Here is a 16,619-nt window from a genome sequence, read left to right as displayed (position 1 = left end):
CCTTGCTTTAGTCCTTCTTCTTGCACTTTGGCTACTCTAAAGTCTTCTTTAACTGCTCGGTATTCATTCACCAACTTCAAAATAAGTTTTCCAAATGGGTATCTTGGCTGCTTCTTCAGGTCTTGTCTGCTTTGCTTCTTTTAAACTCACCTTCAGGGGCCAATTGTCTGTTAAAAGTCATAAAGCTGTTTCTTATTTTATTTTCTCTGCCACCACCTCTTCTTTACTCTGTCAGTTATGTGGCACTCAGTGTTTTTTGTGTTTGGATTAACTTTCAGCCATTTGCTGCTACTACATTCCCTAATTCTTTCTGTCTTTTAGAACCACTGGGTCATTTCATGGTGACTTCTACCTCCATCTGTGTGTTCTGACAATGCCTTTCTTGTTTTACATTTTATCTTTTCCTCCTTTTTTTTATCCTCAGCTTTTTAAGAGTGCTCTTTTCCCCTCTCTGCCCTCAATCCTAATTTGGTGAGTTTCAAACGAATGTTTTTCTTCACACTCATCACAAAGATGGTCTCTGCCTGGTAAACCTACCTAAAATCTAAACCATACTCAAAAGATTTCATTGGTGATCTGGAGAGAAAAGCATTCGAACTCCACTGCAGTGACAAGACATCAGCTCTTCTTTATGGAAACCTTTTGTGTGGCTTCTAGCACGCAGAAGAGTTTGAAACAAAACAATTTGCAAGTGTCTTCAGTCTTCTATCAATAGTGCCAGACTTCACCTCTTTGTATAACTACATGCCCTTTTGTTTGATCAATGCATAGTTAATCCTTCTTTTCTTTTTATCTCTGTGTTTCCTTAATCTCCATTTACATCTTTGCATCCTTTTTGAGCAAACCATGTCTCAGAGATGTGCTAAGTTTATATACCAGCTGTGGACTCAGTAGGGCTGAGATGGTTTGGCTGCACAAATAATGCAAACCCCTGAACCCACATCACAGTGTCAGAGCAGCACTCGTGACTTCTGCTCTGGACAGATGTTTCCACCAGGTTGTAACAAATGCATGCAAAGGTAGACTTTCATGCCCAAAAATCAATAGTGGTAGCTCTAAGACGGCAAAAATGACTTGTGTCTGGACCAAAAGGGTTTTTAGAGGCTGGGAACTGGCAGCCCAGAGCCCAGAGCTTCGTGACAAACAGCCTTGTCCCAAGATCTCTTCCCTTTGTTCTCTCCTTGATACTGGATATCAGAGCAATGCCGATACATATCTCAGTGGTAACTGCCTTTTAGTGAGGCAGTGATTTCCATCTGGTTTCAGTTCTAATATATCTGAATATTTTCTAAATACAAGTGCAAAAATTTGTTAAATCTGTTCCCTAAACATCCTGGTTGAGTCAGTATTTGGTGGTGCTGTCAAATTCACATAAAATATATGCACTGAAGGGAAATCTTTAGTATGTTGCTTTTTCTGTGGGGCCCAGGGCCATGGTTTTTATAGTTGTATGCCATTATTTAGGCATCTAAGTCTGTATTGCTCTTGCAATAAATACTTGATTTTACAGTCACTAGCCATCAAACATGCCCTGTGAAATATGTAACTTCAGTGGATTTAAGGCAACTGAAGTGGCTAAAATTGTTACTTTAAATCTTTACCAGGAGCTATCTTGTCAAATCTGCATCTGTTGGGTATGGTAGTCTACTAATCAGAGTAAAGTCCAAAGTCTCTACTTCTCTATTTGCTTCTTTTCAGGCTATAGGATTTTTTTAAAAGCAGATCAATAAACAATCTCAGTGTTTTCATTTTACTAAGCAATATAATATGGATGAGTACTAGTGTAGTGGTAAATCATTAATATACTCTTTAATCATAGAGTGACCATGTCCCACAGATGTGATTTAATCATGGAAAAAAGGCCAATGAAGTGTGAAGATGCATCAGGAAGGGTGTTTCTAACTGACCTGGGATAGTGTATGGCACCATTTTAAAAGATGCTGTAGTATGAAAATATTTAGGATGCTGTGTACATTTGTAGTTACAGACCTGGTAAAATTCTACTTGATTGTTTTTATCAAAAATCAAAACCCATGTCAGGTTGGTATTTGGCAGAGGAACCAAATGGCTTTTTGGAATAAGTAAAGCACTGCAGCTTCCAGATTCAATAGTCCCATGATTTGTAAGACTTTAACACTAACAGACTATAACCCTAAAAACCTGTAGCAACCTGTGCTTAACATGATTCAATGCTAGATTCAATCATCCTGTGGTACAGATAAAGGTGATTAAAATAAGAGGACAGAAATTTCATGGAAAAATATGGGTCCTGCTGGGGTGCTTCTGTGTTGTTTTCAGTGGTAATGGTTCCTGGTTAGAGAAATCAGATTCTGCAGCCTCAGAAGAATAGACAGTATGAAAACTCTTAATTGTATTTATTATGGAATTTGATGCATTTATGAAAGACTTTCCATGTGTGTGGCATGTTCCCTGATATTGAAGGAGCTGTCAGTGGCCCAGAAAGTCACCTCAGTATTGTTAGGGATATGTCTGTTTGCCCAGTTTAGTGGTTATTAATTTCCATTTCTATTGATGGGAGAAATCTGAAATTTTGTTCCTTCATTTCATCACTTAGAAACCAGGTTTGAAAATTTATCCTACTGGTGTCTTGAACATTGAAACTTAGCATCAATCAAGTGTAATTTTGTCAATGAACAGAAGCAACTATAGTTGCTGTGTCTTTTTCAACTATTCTGGTCCTCCTAAACTCCATATTTTCTGTGCATGTGTAACTCCTAATACCTGCACAAAAAAAAAAAGCAATCTGTTTCTCTAATTCGGAATTTCTTCAGAATATCTTACTAGTAGGGCATGCTGAAAACCCTGTATATACTGTTCAACTCTTAGTGTGTCCTTCCTCTGCTATATTGTCAGTTACCCTTCCCTTAGGAAATGATTGCTCCATGATGTGATCCATGATCAGAAAAAGGGCTTTTGCAATTGCTGCTCATTTACTGAAAGCTGCTGTTATCAACACCTATCAGCCTGTCTGGAAACTTCTGTAGAGGAGAGAGTGCTTGTGTACCAACAGCCTTAGCAAAGGAAGACGTAAGGGAGTTACCTGCACACCCAGACCCATCTCTGCCACAGCCTGCTGTGGAGGTCAGCCCATCCACTGAGAAGCCTTTTGCTCTGGGTGAGGCAAGTGGAGAAGAGATGATGTGTTGTTCTTCAGTGCCTTTATCACAACCAAATTACAATCCAATTTGGGGCATGTTTGTTCAGGAGATAGCTTGCATATGGCATTTTGATGGGTATCTTGTGATTGGGGCTGGCTCTCAGCCAGACACTAGTGATGCTGGATAAGGCACTAAGACTGGCATTCACTTTGCTGAAGAGCATGTGATTCTCCTTTTGAAGGAGAGAGTGATGCTGTCTGATGTGCTGAAAAAGTTTAGATTTAGTTCAAAAACTTTGTCCTAAACAGGGTTTTGCATCATTCCTCATGGTGCTTTAACTGGTGACAGCCAGGCAGACTTTTCAGATATATAGACACTGTTTGGAAGGATTGTTTTTATACGTGTGACTTGACATTTACATGACTTCCTTTTGTGAAGGCTGACAGCAGAGTTTGCTGGAACGACAGCTGCTCTGCTCTGCTCTGCTCTGTAAGAAAGGCCAAATAAACAGTCACAGAATTTTGCCCTGCTAAAGCCTGGCCAGTCTGTTTCCCGTGGCCATTTCTCTATGACTGACTGAAAACCTTTATGCTTGAATTTTCTTTGAATTCAGAAAAGATGGAAAAGTAATCACAGCTGTAATTTTGCTATTTATTAGAGAAACTCAGATATATTGGAAAGGTGCTGGTAGGGAGTTGAAATGTAGTGAACTTAAACCAGAGGAAGGAGAGGGCTTCAAAGGGAAGGCATGAATATAATTCTAGGTTAAATTTAGCTTAATACTTGCTACAAATGGACCTCTAACCATGTAAATTAAGTGAAGTCCTGACTTCATTGAAAATAAAGACAGTATTCTGATTGATTCAGTGGGGCTAGGGTTTCACCTATGGCTGGTATGATCTAATAGGTCATTGCTAATTAAGAGCATATGTGGCCTCAATTCTTGCTAGTGGAATTAAATGTCTGAGCACCAGCTACTGAGGGAATGGAGAAGGAACTGGTCCCTGAAAGAGTGGTCTGGGGAAGCTGTGGATTGCTGTACCTCGGTAAGGAAAAAAATTTAGCATAGGTACAAGTGTATCTCCTCCAAGATGAGAGAAAAGTAAACCAAATGCAGTAGATTTGAGAGAGAGAGCCCAACAGGGGGGAAAACCCCAAAAAACAACAGAGAAACCTGACACAGCCATGGGCATTGCTGGATTCAAGGGATTGAGCCTGAAGAGTGCTGTAAGAGATGAAATCTCTGCATGACAGCTCAGCAATATATTGTCTGCATAATAACATGTAGATTGTAGGCAATCACTGTCTATTTTCTGTGATGAAAAATCCTTTTATTACAAGCAGATTTGATAATATTTATATTTCAGCTCCAGAACTCTCACTGACTGTTGAAATGTTTCCCTACCTGTTCCTGCCCTCCTGCCTTTTGCCTAAAAAATAAGTGGGAAGGGAGATAGATGTGGTCCTGAAGACAGCTGGAGGAGAGGTGTTGGGGAAACCTGACTGCACTTTTTCAATGGTTAAAATGGTCTCTTTTAAGAAAGATAGAGACAGACTTTGGAACAGGGTCTATAACTATAGGACAAGTGGTCTTGCTTTTCATCTTAATGCACAGATTCAAGTTAGATGTGATGAAGGAATGTTTCACTGTGAGTGGTGAAACAGTGGTACAGGTTGCCCAGAATGGTGGAGGATGCCCCAGCCCTGGAAACATTCAAGGTCACTTTGGATATGCTCTGAGCAATCTGTTCTAGTTGAAGATGTCCCTGCTCATTGCAGGGTGATTGGACCAGGGGACCTTTAAAAGGTTCCTTCTAACCAAAAGTATTCTCTGATTCTGTTATCTCAAAGCTTTAAATGCACATGCTCTCTAGAAAGAAAGCAGCGGTTTCTTATTGACATTCACTGGATCCCAGCAGTGCCATTAACATGCTGATGCATCTAACATAAGCCTCAAAATGCCAGATTTCATAATTGGCCCATGAAATCTCACTCTGGGCTTGAATGTGGTCTTCAAGGAATGTATTAGAATAGGACTTTTTCCTGCTTCTTAAAGGGAGAAAAAAATGCTGAGCTAAAAAAGCATTTTTTAGGAAGGGAAGGGTGATGGCATTCAGGCATGAGAGATTGCCCTGAGGTTCACACTGTGCTTCTCCTCTTCACCTGCATCTCTCTTACCTCCCTTCCAGCTGTGCTCAGCTGCCCTGTGGATTTGTGCACCCTGCACAAAGCAGTAGCAAGTAGATCAATCTCCCTTCTCTTTCCCATGTGCTGCTGTGCTGGTTTGTACGTTCTGACGTGTTTCTCCTCAGCTCCACTTGAGGGGACTGGAAAGGTTGTGATTGTTCTGTAGACCACTGCCATTTGTTTTCAGATCCATGCATCCAAAGTCTACAATGCCTTCTTCTCTCCCCAGAAATACTTTTTTAATTTGCTATGCAGATAACCTCCCAAACAGTCCCACTTTGGAACAGGTGGTTTTCAAAAGTGCTGTTTGATAACAAGCTTGATGTGAACTGATCTAAATTTGACCCCTACTGAAAAGAAGATCCTGGCATCTTCTCTTTTGTCCCAGTACTTGTAGTGCTGCTACTTTATACTGAACTGACTCTGGAAACTGATCTGGCTGGAAAACACTCTCAACCAAAGTGGCAGGGGAGGAAGCAATTTTCAGCCTGTTTGTCAAACTGTGTCTGAAATGGCAATTCAGGTTCCAGCTACAAAAACGTATTGCTTGGGTTGTCTACTTATCACCAGTTTTGCATCATTAAGTGTTATGCATTCTTGGCCTGATATAATTGCAGCAGATTGCACACATGAACTGTTAATTATTTTATTTTTAAAACAGAAATTACGGAACAGGAAAATAACATTCCAACATGTTTGCTTTTGGAGCTAACCTACCACGGCAATCTGTTAGTTTGATAATGGTTAAACTCGTAAGCCCTTGCCTCAGCAGAGTGCAGTAGGGTACCATTAAGGCAGCCATCTGTTGAACATACATAGCAGAGGCATGAATTGCCTCGCTTTTTGGGTTTCTGAGTAGTTACAACATAGTCTTGTTCTCTGAATGCCACTGAAAAACGCATGGAAAGATCAGAGTTCAGTGGAAGGTGAGCATCCAAATTTGGGATCGAAGGCTGGGAACCCAGTCAGCTGAATGCTGGGTGTGGAGCAGGGAAGAGAAGAAGCCTCGTGGGCGAGGTAAATCACATGCTGATAGTAAGCACGACTCTGGCAAGAGCCTGAGCTGCTTGGGTTGCTTAGCGATTCAACAGATCTGCAAAACTCCATTTGCAGAGCAAGGCTGCCATTATGTTGGATTGATTCATCAGGATCAGCAGCTAAAACGAGTTATATTCTATCAGAGTTTTCCTGCATTAGTTTAAAAATGAATTTAGTTGGCTCTAAGTGGACATTTATTTTAGTATCTTGAAGAACTGACTTTCCTCTATTAAAGCAGAATAATGTATCTATATGATGCCCTAACTTGAACAGTACATAAAGATTAGTAAATAAGACCCCATTAAAAATACTTATAATGTAAGTAACATGGGTCCCAATAGCCTTTCTAATGTCCATTAATGCTTATTGTGAGGATCAGAGCTCATTTTACTGAGCCATTTAGTCAAACCGTGTGATTATTTAGAAAGTTAATTCATGCATACTAAAATCTAGCTTAAGTAATGCAGAGGGTAGGAGGTAAAACTCTATGGAGACGATAGTCCTTTTTGTTATTTAATGATCAGCCATAATTAACTTGCAAATTTGAAATAATTAGAACAAATTAAAGGTATTTAACTTTGCCTCCCTAAAGAAAAATTCAAATTGCACCAAATGCAGCTTTAAATTATTCAAGTCTCAGAGGTCTGTGCCGGGTTTTTTTACAATGCCTTTTCTATGATGAGAATACCAATCTGCTTTTTGTCAGAAAGCATCCTATCAAGTAATTGTTCTTTGTGTCTAATAAATGACAGCTATTCTTCTTTGTAAAAGTATTTCAGTCTCTGAAGACTACATCAGCATTTCCATGGCATTTTAATTCAATAAAACAAAAGGTTAATGTTTTTCTACTTTTTAAGGAATGCAAATACTAGCAGTATTCAATGGGTCCTGAATGACATTTAAAATTTGCCATTCGCGCTCAGCGGGGATATCGCGATATGAGGCTCAGACGGGGTGGAAGGAATGTTCAAGGTTTGTTTTCCTTTGGTGATGGTGTACTTGGATATTCATAATGAGGCAGCAGTGCTGAGACTCACTTCTTTCTTGGCCACACTGCATCTCCTGCCCTGGTATGTAGGGTAGGTAGGCTAATAAGGTCTTTATTTAGAAAGTCTTCTCTGTTGGTTAGTTTCAAGGAGTGCCATGAAAATTCATTGGATATTGTGGTGACCTGCAGGAATTCCTACTAACCGTGGTGCCTTTGAGTGACATGATGGGTAGTTGGATTTGAAAATAGACAAGAACCTCTTTTGCTGCTAAATCTCTCCAGACATAAATAGCTGATTCCCTTTGACCATATGTTGAGTTTAAATTTCCATGTTGCAATAGTCACATCATTTGTTTTACTAATTATTCCAGAGGTGAATGAGTAATTATGTTCTGAAACAGATTTTTTTGCCTTATGTTTTCTTTGTTTAATTGTGGTAGATAGTTAATTACTGAATTTTTTAATCTCTCTGCGTCATCCCTTTCTCTCCTTGGTCTGCACACCTTTCAGATTGTCATTTTAAGATCTGAGATTCTGTCCTTACTTAAGCAGAACTTTAGCATGAGCTGACTTCTGTTATTTACTAAACAATGAGGCTCTAGTTGTTTATTTAAGTTATAAATGCAAATACACTTTCTTTTGTTATTTATTATACCTTAGCTTATGTAATTTCTTCTTGGTGTCTGTTTCTGTTTGAACTTCATCTGCCATTCAGTATTTAGAACAGAACTCAGTATTATAGAGGTAAGTGCACCATAGAAGATACTGCATTCAGATGAGAACCAATTGAGTAGTCACCTCTTTATCTGCAAGCCGAAGGTCACTGTCTTCACATGAGGACTGTAGGTTGTAATCAAATGTGCTTTAAACAACTCAAAAAGCATCCAAATAATGACAGCCTCACTGTTTTTTTAAATGCTGTTAATCATCCCAAGTAGAGGCAAATGGAATATCAAGTCCTGTTTTATCAGGGAAATCTGGTTAATTATTACACCTTTAAGCCTCTTTAAGCAGTTGCTAGGATCCAAAACCACCTCTTGGTGCTCTTGTAGTTGCAGGAATTAGTAGGTTAATAATTTCATATGATTCAAATAAGATAGTAATTTAGTCCACCATAAATTTTAAAAAACACTTTTCAGTATTATTAGTGGTCACACAGTTAGAAGCCCTAAAGTAAATGGAGATTATTTGGAGAAGTTATACCCAACACTTCAGTCAGTTATTACAGGCATAAGCCATTATATACTGTTCTGCATTAATAATACAGGAGTAATACTAATTGTCCAACAGGCTCAGTGGGCCCTATTAAACAATGTCTTATACAGCACATTGATGGGAAACTTTTAATTTAGCTATCATTTCTTCCTTTTCCCTCAGATCTACAGTAACTTCAGTCAGTGCAAGCTTTTAGGTAAAAGATTCTTGTGATTCAGCCTCCATGAAGCTGTATCCTAACTAATAAAAGCTCAGTGACAGTCTTTGGGTTGCCAATGTAAAATTGCTGCTTAAACAGGAAAAAGATTTATCATAGAAATATAGAATGGTTTAGGTTGGAAAAGACCTCTAGGTTCACAGAATCCAGCTGTTAAGATTTGTTTAATCTTCTAATAACTTAAGAAAGTTGTTTTTTGCTTCCATGGTTGCAAGTAGATCAATATAATCTTGGAATAAACAGTATTATTTCATGTGGATGATACAAAGATACTTTTTTATATTTTTAATTTCTTTTATAAAGGAGCCTTTCATGACAGGGACTAATGACTTACATATGTTGGGGATTGTCATTTAAAGCAGTAGTTATTTCCCAGAGAGTAGAATTTGAAAGCAGTAACTTTTTCTTTGCTGAGAGAAATGTGGGTCGTCCTCCTGTCTGCCCAGAACATTTTTAGATGCCTGTGTCTGCAGAGCTTGAGGTCATGATTGCTCGCCGTCACCAGATTTGCCTCCTGCCTCTATCCATGCAGTGTTTATGATCGTGTGTTGAAGTTCATCTTGAACCGTAATGGTTCTGGTCAACTTTCTCTTTCCTTACTTTACTCAAAGTACTGCACTTCTCCACCACATTCTCTCCCAGCAGTTTGCTCATACATTCTCTATCCTGTTTAAAAGTACCTCTGTTCATCAGTCTCACCCCTTTGTCTCCTTTCTTCTCATCCATTTTCTTCTTGAATCAGCTTCTCACCATCTCTGTTTTTTAAAAAACATGTAGCTGTGGCACTTGGGGATGTGGTTTAGCAGTATCCTTGGCATTTGTACTCAGATGATCTCAAAGGTCCTTTCCAATAAAAATTATTATGTGATTTTGTGATCTGCTTCCCTTTTGCAAACTAAAATTTCAGATTTCTCTTCACATAATCTTCTTTGTTTCCCTTTTATCCTAGCAAAGTGAACATTTTTAAAATTATTCTTTCTTCCAACTTTGGCCCATTGTGCTGGACAAAGTCTGTCTTCATCTTCTCTTCCATGTCTTCATCCCACTGGTGCTGTTCTAACTACTCGAGAAATCCAGGACCTAATGCTTTAGGGAATGTACCCAATGCTGCAAAACTCCAAATACAGTTGTCAGGGTGCTGTTGGCTGCTGATAACCAAAGACTCCTGATAAAGCGTGTTGGTAACTCTTCAAGCCTTTGGCATTCTGCGTTCAGAAATTATAAATGTATTCAACAAGAGCTTACTTAACCAGCAGCATGATGTTTATGCTTCTGGAGAGTAAAAGCTGGTAGAGAGCTGGGTGCAGTGTTAATGGGCCAAATACATCATGTAACAGCATGATCTTTTTTTCCTCCTAGTGTCCCTGTGTTGAAACATGAAGATTATTTACTGAGGACATCTCCAGAGAGCAAAAACTCCAGAAAACCAGGGAGCAGTCATGGGAGCAGTTCAGGGAAGAAAATGGTTGGCTTTGGTATAAACATGGATGATGGGCAAAGCCCTCAAATGCAGACCAAGAGGGAAGGCACCAAGCCCAGGAAAGGTAAGGGGGGAGCATACTGTATCGCAGGGCCATGATTGTGCTGGTGTGTTCAAAAGGGTATTAAATGCACAGTTAAAGAAGGAAGTTTTAGAGGTGTTTAAACAACCGAAAGAGAAAGTGTTAGCTCCATTAAAAAAATAATTAAATAACAAGTGGCGATCCTGTCTGGTATTTCTGATGAAAGAGAAAAAAGTAGTCCCTTAATCTCAGAAAACTCCTTCAATTATTTGTTTTTTAATTTTCCCAAAAGGCAGTGAGAAGTGCGGTGGGGTTTGCTCTTCAAATGTAATCTTTGCATTCTTTTCCTCCTTGAGTGATGACTGCACCATCACAACCTGCTAGTTTGCCACACAGGGATGTCTCTACTGCTAAAACCTATCCTGCCCTTAGCTTAGTGCCTCCACTTAGGGAGCAGAGATGCAATCTTTTCTCTCTTATGAAGAAAAAAGGTTGGGAACAAAAGCAGCTTGGATGTTTCACTGCTTAGCTTTGAACATAATCCTTGGTTCAATTATGAACTAGCTTTTTTTTTTTTATTTTTTTATTTTAACTTGTCAGCCAGTTTGCTGTATATGTCAGCATAAAAATAAAGAAAATGGCAAAATGAGAAGAAATGTGGTGCAGTTCTCAAAGGAACAAATAACTTGTGTTATTGGTTAAGACCGTACCAACATTAAAAAGCAGTCCCTGTGAAGAAACTTTCAAAAGGGTATCATCAGCCTGGACCCAAACAGTGGCTGAGGTTAATCTCTTCCAAGGCACAGCTACAGAAGTTGGAAGCCTGTAAAGGGCTTGTGTCCAAAAAAATCAATTTCTAATTTGAAACAAAATCATTTTTGACTAACAGGGGTTCAGGACCCATTACTTTTGCTGTATAATCTGCTGACATTTCACACTTTCTGTTGTGCACAATGAATCCTAATAGTCATTTTATAACATTGCTACACCAATCAATTTAAGCAAGAGAAAGCCGTTACAATTCTGCAAAGTTTCAGGGGCAATTTTCACTGATGGTTTTCTTTTATGGTTTTTTTCAGCTATCATTTTTTTTTCTTCTCTTTTCCTCTTCCTTCTGCCCCTCCTCCTTCTCTTTGCTGCAGTGATGAAACAAGGATTTTTCACAGCTGGATGGTGGGTTTTGTTCCTTAGATTGGGCTAGTCCCTGAAAGTAATTTATTTTCCATAGATTCGGGGGAAAATATCCAACCTGGCCTCTTCTTCATTCATTCGTTTCATTTTGTAGGACTGAGGAGAAGTTACAAGCTGCATCTGGCTGTTGCATATTGCAACTGAGCTGCACCTATTGTGATTTAGTGATTGTAGCAATCAGCATGATCTCTGAAGATGGTGGGCATCTTTTGCAAGCACTTACTGGGATTGCTGGCTTTAATGGTGTAGAGCTGCATTGCCAAATTTGACTTACAAACATTGGCACTTGCTGTGATAGCTGATAAAGTTCAGAGGAATGCTTTCAAGCTGTGGAACAACCTCAGGTCTATTACTGATTTGAATGGTTGTTTATCACAAGGCAAATTACCTAGCACTAATCACTGAAGTTGAAGTCTTCTGTATTTAGTACCTTTTTAATTGGCTTCCTTCTGTTATATATTTGGACTCCTTTAGCAAGCACACACACACGTACTTGTAAAGTGTTTTTTCCATCTTAGGAGATAACCAAGACACAATGTCAAGATTTTTAGTTCTAGCCTGCATAGCCTGGACTTAGTTGGCTCTGTCCTTGCTTTTACTGGATATTCCTAGATGCTGCTGACCTGGGATTTCTGATTTAGTGCAGTATGAGAAAGGGAAATGAAATCCACAAAGTGATACCTTGAGGCATGGAACTCCCTTGGCCACATACCTGAAGGTGGCCTGTTGGTCAGAGCACAAGAGTGCTGTGTACAGAAACATGTTCAGGTGAAAACTTCTCAACCATCAGATGCTGACCTATTGCTATAGAGGTTTATTTTTCTCCTGCTGGTATCAGTCTGGTCTATTTGTATGTTCTCCAGGATGGTGACTCTATCCAAGCACTCCTTAGTGCAGTGTGAATGCTGGTCTGAGCCCTTGGGCTTGCTGTGCCACTGGGAATGGTGGCTGTTATCAGTAGCAGTGTCCCTCCAGAGCAGCACAGGTACTTACATCAGATTTAAAGTTATTAATCAGGAAGCTGTTCTCATCCTGGAATGGTTGAAGGCTTTCCTGCCTACAGGACTGGTCACTTGCTGTGACAACAGTGGGTTTGAAAAGGGTGATTTCCTAACGAATACACGTTTCCTTCTTCCAGGCAATGGTTAGTAACAGGTAGAAGAGCATTGTTAATGTGGTCCCTTCACCTCTTGGAGTGGAAAGGGTCACTTCTGCTCTCTTTTCAGGGTAGAAGCTTGCTGGATCAACTTAGGAAATCGATTTTTATTCCCTCACTGTTGATTTTGTCTTTTGTTTCTGCTTGCTCCTTAGTTTTTATTCCTGTGCTTTAGCAGGTGTTTGTGTCTTGTAGTCAAACTTTTTTAGTATTACCAGCAAAACTTTAGGCAGTTGAAGCAATCCTGAAGTCTTAGATCCTTTCAGTAGTAAATTGTTTTTATTGGTGTCACCACCAGCTATGTCAACGTGTACTAAAATCTAACAACTTGTCTAGTTAAAAAGTGCTGGAGTACAGAAATGTGTGGTTTTCTTCCTTTCTGCTCTTGAAAATTTTGCTGTGGGGCTGGGAAACATGCATCCATTGCACTGTGCAATATTGGGCAATTCTCTGCATTTCTGTTTAAAGTATTCGTCTTTACAAACGCTTCCTGAAGTACCTCTGCATTGAAACAAAAGAAAGAACTATTTTCCCCTTTGTTTCTTCGTGTTGGACATAATGTCTTCATGATGTTGTATAGTGTGCACACTTTCCTTTTTCATATGCAAAAGAAAAAGGCAGAGAAGGAAAATTATTTTAGTTCATTTTAGCCTTGTACTTTTCCAGGGGCTCATTTCTCTAGATAGTGTTTGTTTTTCAGTAGATTTTCTGATGTAGCTTCTTAAGGATTCAGGATCTGGAACTTCTTCCCTTGAGGGAAGACTCTCCTCCACAATTGAATGGAGCAATTAGTTAATATTAGTGAAGTGCTTTGAAGATGTGAAGTACTATATAAATGTTAAGTCTTATGAATATTACTATTATTCAAGCCATAAAGATTTCTTTTATGATTATCAACCTAGATTTCCCATTGCTTACTTTCATTCCATTGCTGCTTGAACCAGCCTCATCCATATTTCTTCATCCTTAATGTTTACACTTCTAAAATATAGACTGCTGTATTTCCCCATTTTCTTAATGTTTTAGTTGTCTGTTTTTCAAACAGAAATATATAGCTATTTGAGTTTTCTCAAATGATTTTTTAATCTACTTTAAATCATTCTTGTACCAGGTTAGCCCAATTGAACATACTATTCTTAACATTACCATTTAGGAGACATTTATAATTGCTCTGGGGGTAGCTTGACTTGCAAGCTTATATCTAGGGGTTTTTTTTGTGATTCTTTGCTGCTCCAGGTTCTTTCCATTGGTGTCAGGATTTAAATTACCACACTATGGAAGAGCTTTTTCTTTTTTCCAGGGGTAAATGTGTCTATTCTTTTTCCACGTTTCTTGCTTCTCTAGATCATCTGCAATGTCTCCAGTCTCATACTGTCTTCTAACACCTGCAATCTAATTAATTTGCTGTCATTTGTATCACCCCAGTTCTCTATGACTTTTCATAAATAATTACCAGTCACTTCATAAATTCATTAACTAATTCCCTTTAGCCCTGAAATATATATCCTTCAGACTAAAGACTTTGTATCTTTTTTTTTTCCCCTGGTAGTTTCTTTTCATCAGCTTTATATAGACAGGTATTATACATCAACAGGGTCTTCATTATCCTCTACTCGCCAATTTTCCCTTCCTTTATTTTTCCCTCATAATATATTTTAAAATTAGTAGTAGCTTGGACATTTTTGGGAATGTTATTGATTTAATCATCCTTATATATTTGCTTGTTCGTGAGTGCTTCTTTTTCCTCAAAAGACGTGCATGCTTTTTCCAAGATGTATTTTTTAACTTTTTTTTTAATATACATTTATTTGGGATTTCTTTATGCCTCTGCTTTATTTCTGTGCAGCCTAACAGCCTCAGTAAATTCCTGCTGAGTTCCTTTTCTTGTTTTCTGTTTCTAGCTCTGGTAATATTTTCAAACTTGGGTATTTGAACAGTCCCCTTGAGGCTGTGTTGGCCACTTCTGAGTCCATATATTGTCTTTTTTTGCAGAAATACATCTCATTTTCTGTGAATGTAGTTTGCTGACGGTGTGCCAGCCTTGTCTTGTATTAACAACTGAATATTTTCTCCCATGTTAACAAGGTTTTTATTACTTTGGTATTAGTTTCTTAAAATCCAGCTGCCTCATTCCACTGTCACGTGAAATGATTTCTAAATATCTCTTATTCAGTCGTAAAGTCAAAACTCTAAACAAGAGCCTTCCAGTCTTTATATGCATACCCACTCTTCTCATCATGAATTGGCACACTATCAAGTTACCAGGGACACACAATCAGCATATATCCCCATGATATTTCCAGACTTCCTTCACTGATAATTAACTCTTTCTTAGGCAAGATTTTTTTACTGAAAGGTGCTGAAACACAGTTCATTATAGCAGGGTGATAACATATTTTTTGTTAGTCTCTCTAAAATGCATCTTAAAACATGGATTTATTGAATTGTATATATTTGTATAAATATTAGATTCAATGCATGTTTTAAATAACTCCTTGAACATTTGTACATTTTACACTGAAGCTGGAATTACAACCTTGTGTTGCTTTGTGTTTCAGAATGGTTGATAGCTAATATTTCTGTTCACAGAGCTGAGAAATATTTGGCCATCACAGGGTTACATAAGGATCTAAACACTAGTTTGACTTCAGTTTTTGCTGATATGTTTGGTTTTCCCTATACTGACTCGAGTTAAATGATGTTGGTTGCACACAGTTAATTAGGAGAGATTAAAAAAGCCCAAATCCACAGATTTTTATGTGGTAGATCAGATAGCTACTAATTTTCCTATTTCCCTTTACCTCTTTTTTACCTGTATGCTATTTGTCTTACTAAATCTGATCAATGAAACTCAGTTCTCAGGTGAGCAAATGAAAAGTTGGCTGAACCACCAGCCTTCAAGGGTTGTCTTCAGTCCAGCTGGCAGCCAGTTCATCGTGGTTAGCTGCTTAACATCAACAGCCTGAGCAGCAGGACAGGATGCACCTGCAGCAAGTCAGCAGGCTTGGGGAACCAGTCAGTGTGCTGGAGAACAGGGCACAGTATTCAAGGGACCTTAACAGGTTGGGAAGAAGATTTGACAGAACTTTTATAGGTTCAGCAAAGGGAAATGCCAGTATCCTTCAGCTGGGTTGAACTGACACTGAAAAAGCCCTGAAAGCAGTTTTGCCAGAAAAGCATGGGGTGTCCTGCTGAAGAGCAGTGAGTCAGTGATGTGCTTGTGATGGAGTAACTGGACTTCTTACTGGGCCATAATCATAGAGCTGCGGCCATCAGAGTGCTGAAATTACACTTCCCCCAGCTAGCTCAGTGAGACTGTGCCCAAAAATGCTGTGTCCACTCTGGGACTCCACAGTGCACAGACAACACTGACAAGCTGTAGGGAGTCTGGCAGAGGCAGCCAGGACAGCCATGGGGCTGAAGCAAGAGGCTGAGAAGGCTGTGTGCATTCAGCTACAGGTAGAGGTGACTCAGCATGGATCTTGCTTCTTGCTGCAGCTACCTTAGGAGAGGGGGTAGAGAAGAGGGAATGAGCCTTCTTGGAAGTCATCATCAGCCACACAAGAGACAACAGGGAAAAGTCACAACTCAGAAAATTCTGATTAGCTATACAGGAAACATTTTTGACTATGAGGCTGGTCAAGCAGTGGAACCAGAGGAGTTTCCCACAGAGATTCTATTAGTGAGACATTCAGCACCTAATGTGATAAGTGTCTGAAACCTGTTGATGCTGTTTAAATGGAGGATTGAACTACATGACCTCCAAACTTCACCTTTAAACCTAGATTATTTTGTAATTCAAGAGTTATTTGGAGGTGGGAAGAAGGAATGGATTCTCAGTTCTATTTTATTTAAATGAAACTACTATTGAAGTGATATTACACTTGGAGAACTAACATTTTAAAGCATGTAATGAGAACTGCATCTGTGAAACAAGCTGAATCCTGTGGGCCACTTAAGGAATAATAACCATGCAAGTCTGTCAAGCTCTGGGCAGTAAGATGGA

The 16,619-nt window shown here is 39.0% G+C and overlaps 1 protein-coding gene across 2 annotated transcripts in view; it reads left to right on the top strand.

Moving 5' to 3' along the window:
* Window positions 1-16,619, top strand: part of KIAA1328 (KIAA1328 ortholog) — a 172,595-nt gene that overhangs the window by 125,127 nt on the left and 30,849 nt on the right. For both annotated transcript variants that reach the window (XM_064736180.1, XM_064736181.1), the window contains exon 9: window positions 10,124-10,308. In XM_064736180.1, the coding sequence (XP_064592250.1) occupies window positions 10,124-10,308 (185 nt within the window). The remainder of the gene's footprint in view (window positions 1-10,123; window positions 10,309-16,619) is intronic.

Source organism: Zonotrichia leucophrys, chromosome Z (assembly GCF_028769735.1).
Source record: "Zonotrichia leucophrys gambelii isolate GWCS_2022_RI chromosome Z, RI_Zleu_2.0, whole genome shotgun sequence".
Taxonomy (NCBI): domain Eukaryota; kingdom Metazoa; phylum Chordata; class Aves; order Passeriformes; family Passerellidae; genus Zonotrichia; species Zonotrichia leucophrys.
This window is presented reverse-complemented; position numbering and strand designations above follow the sequence as displayed.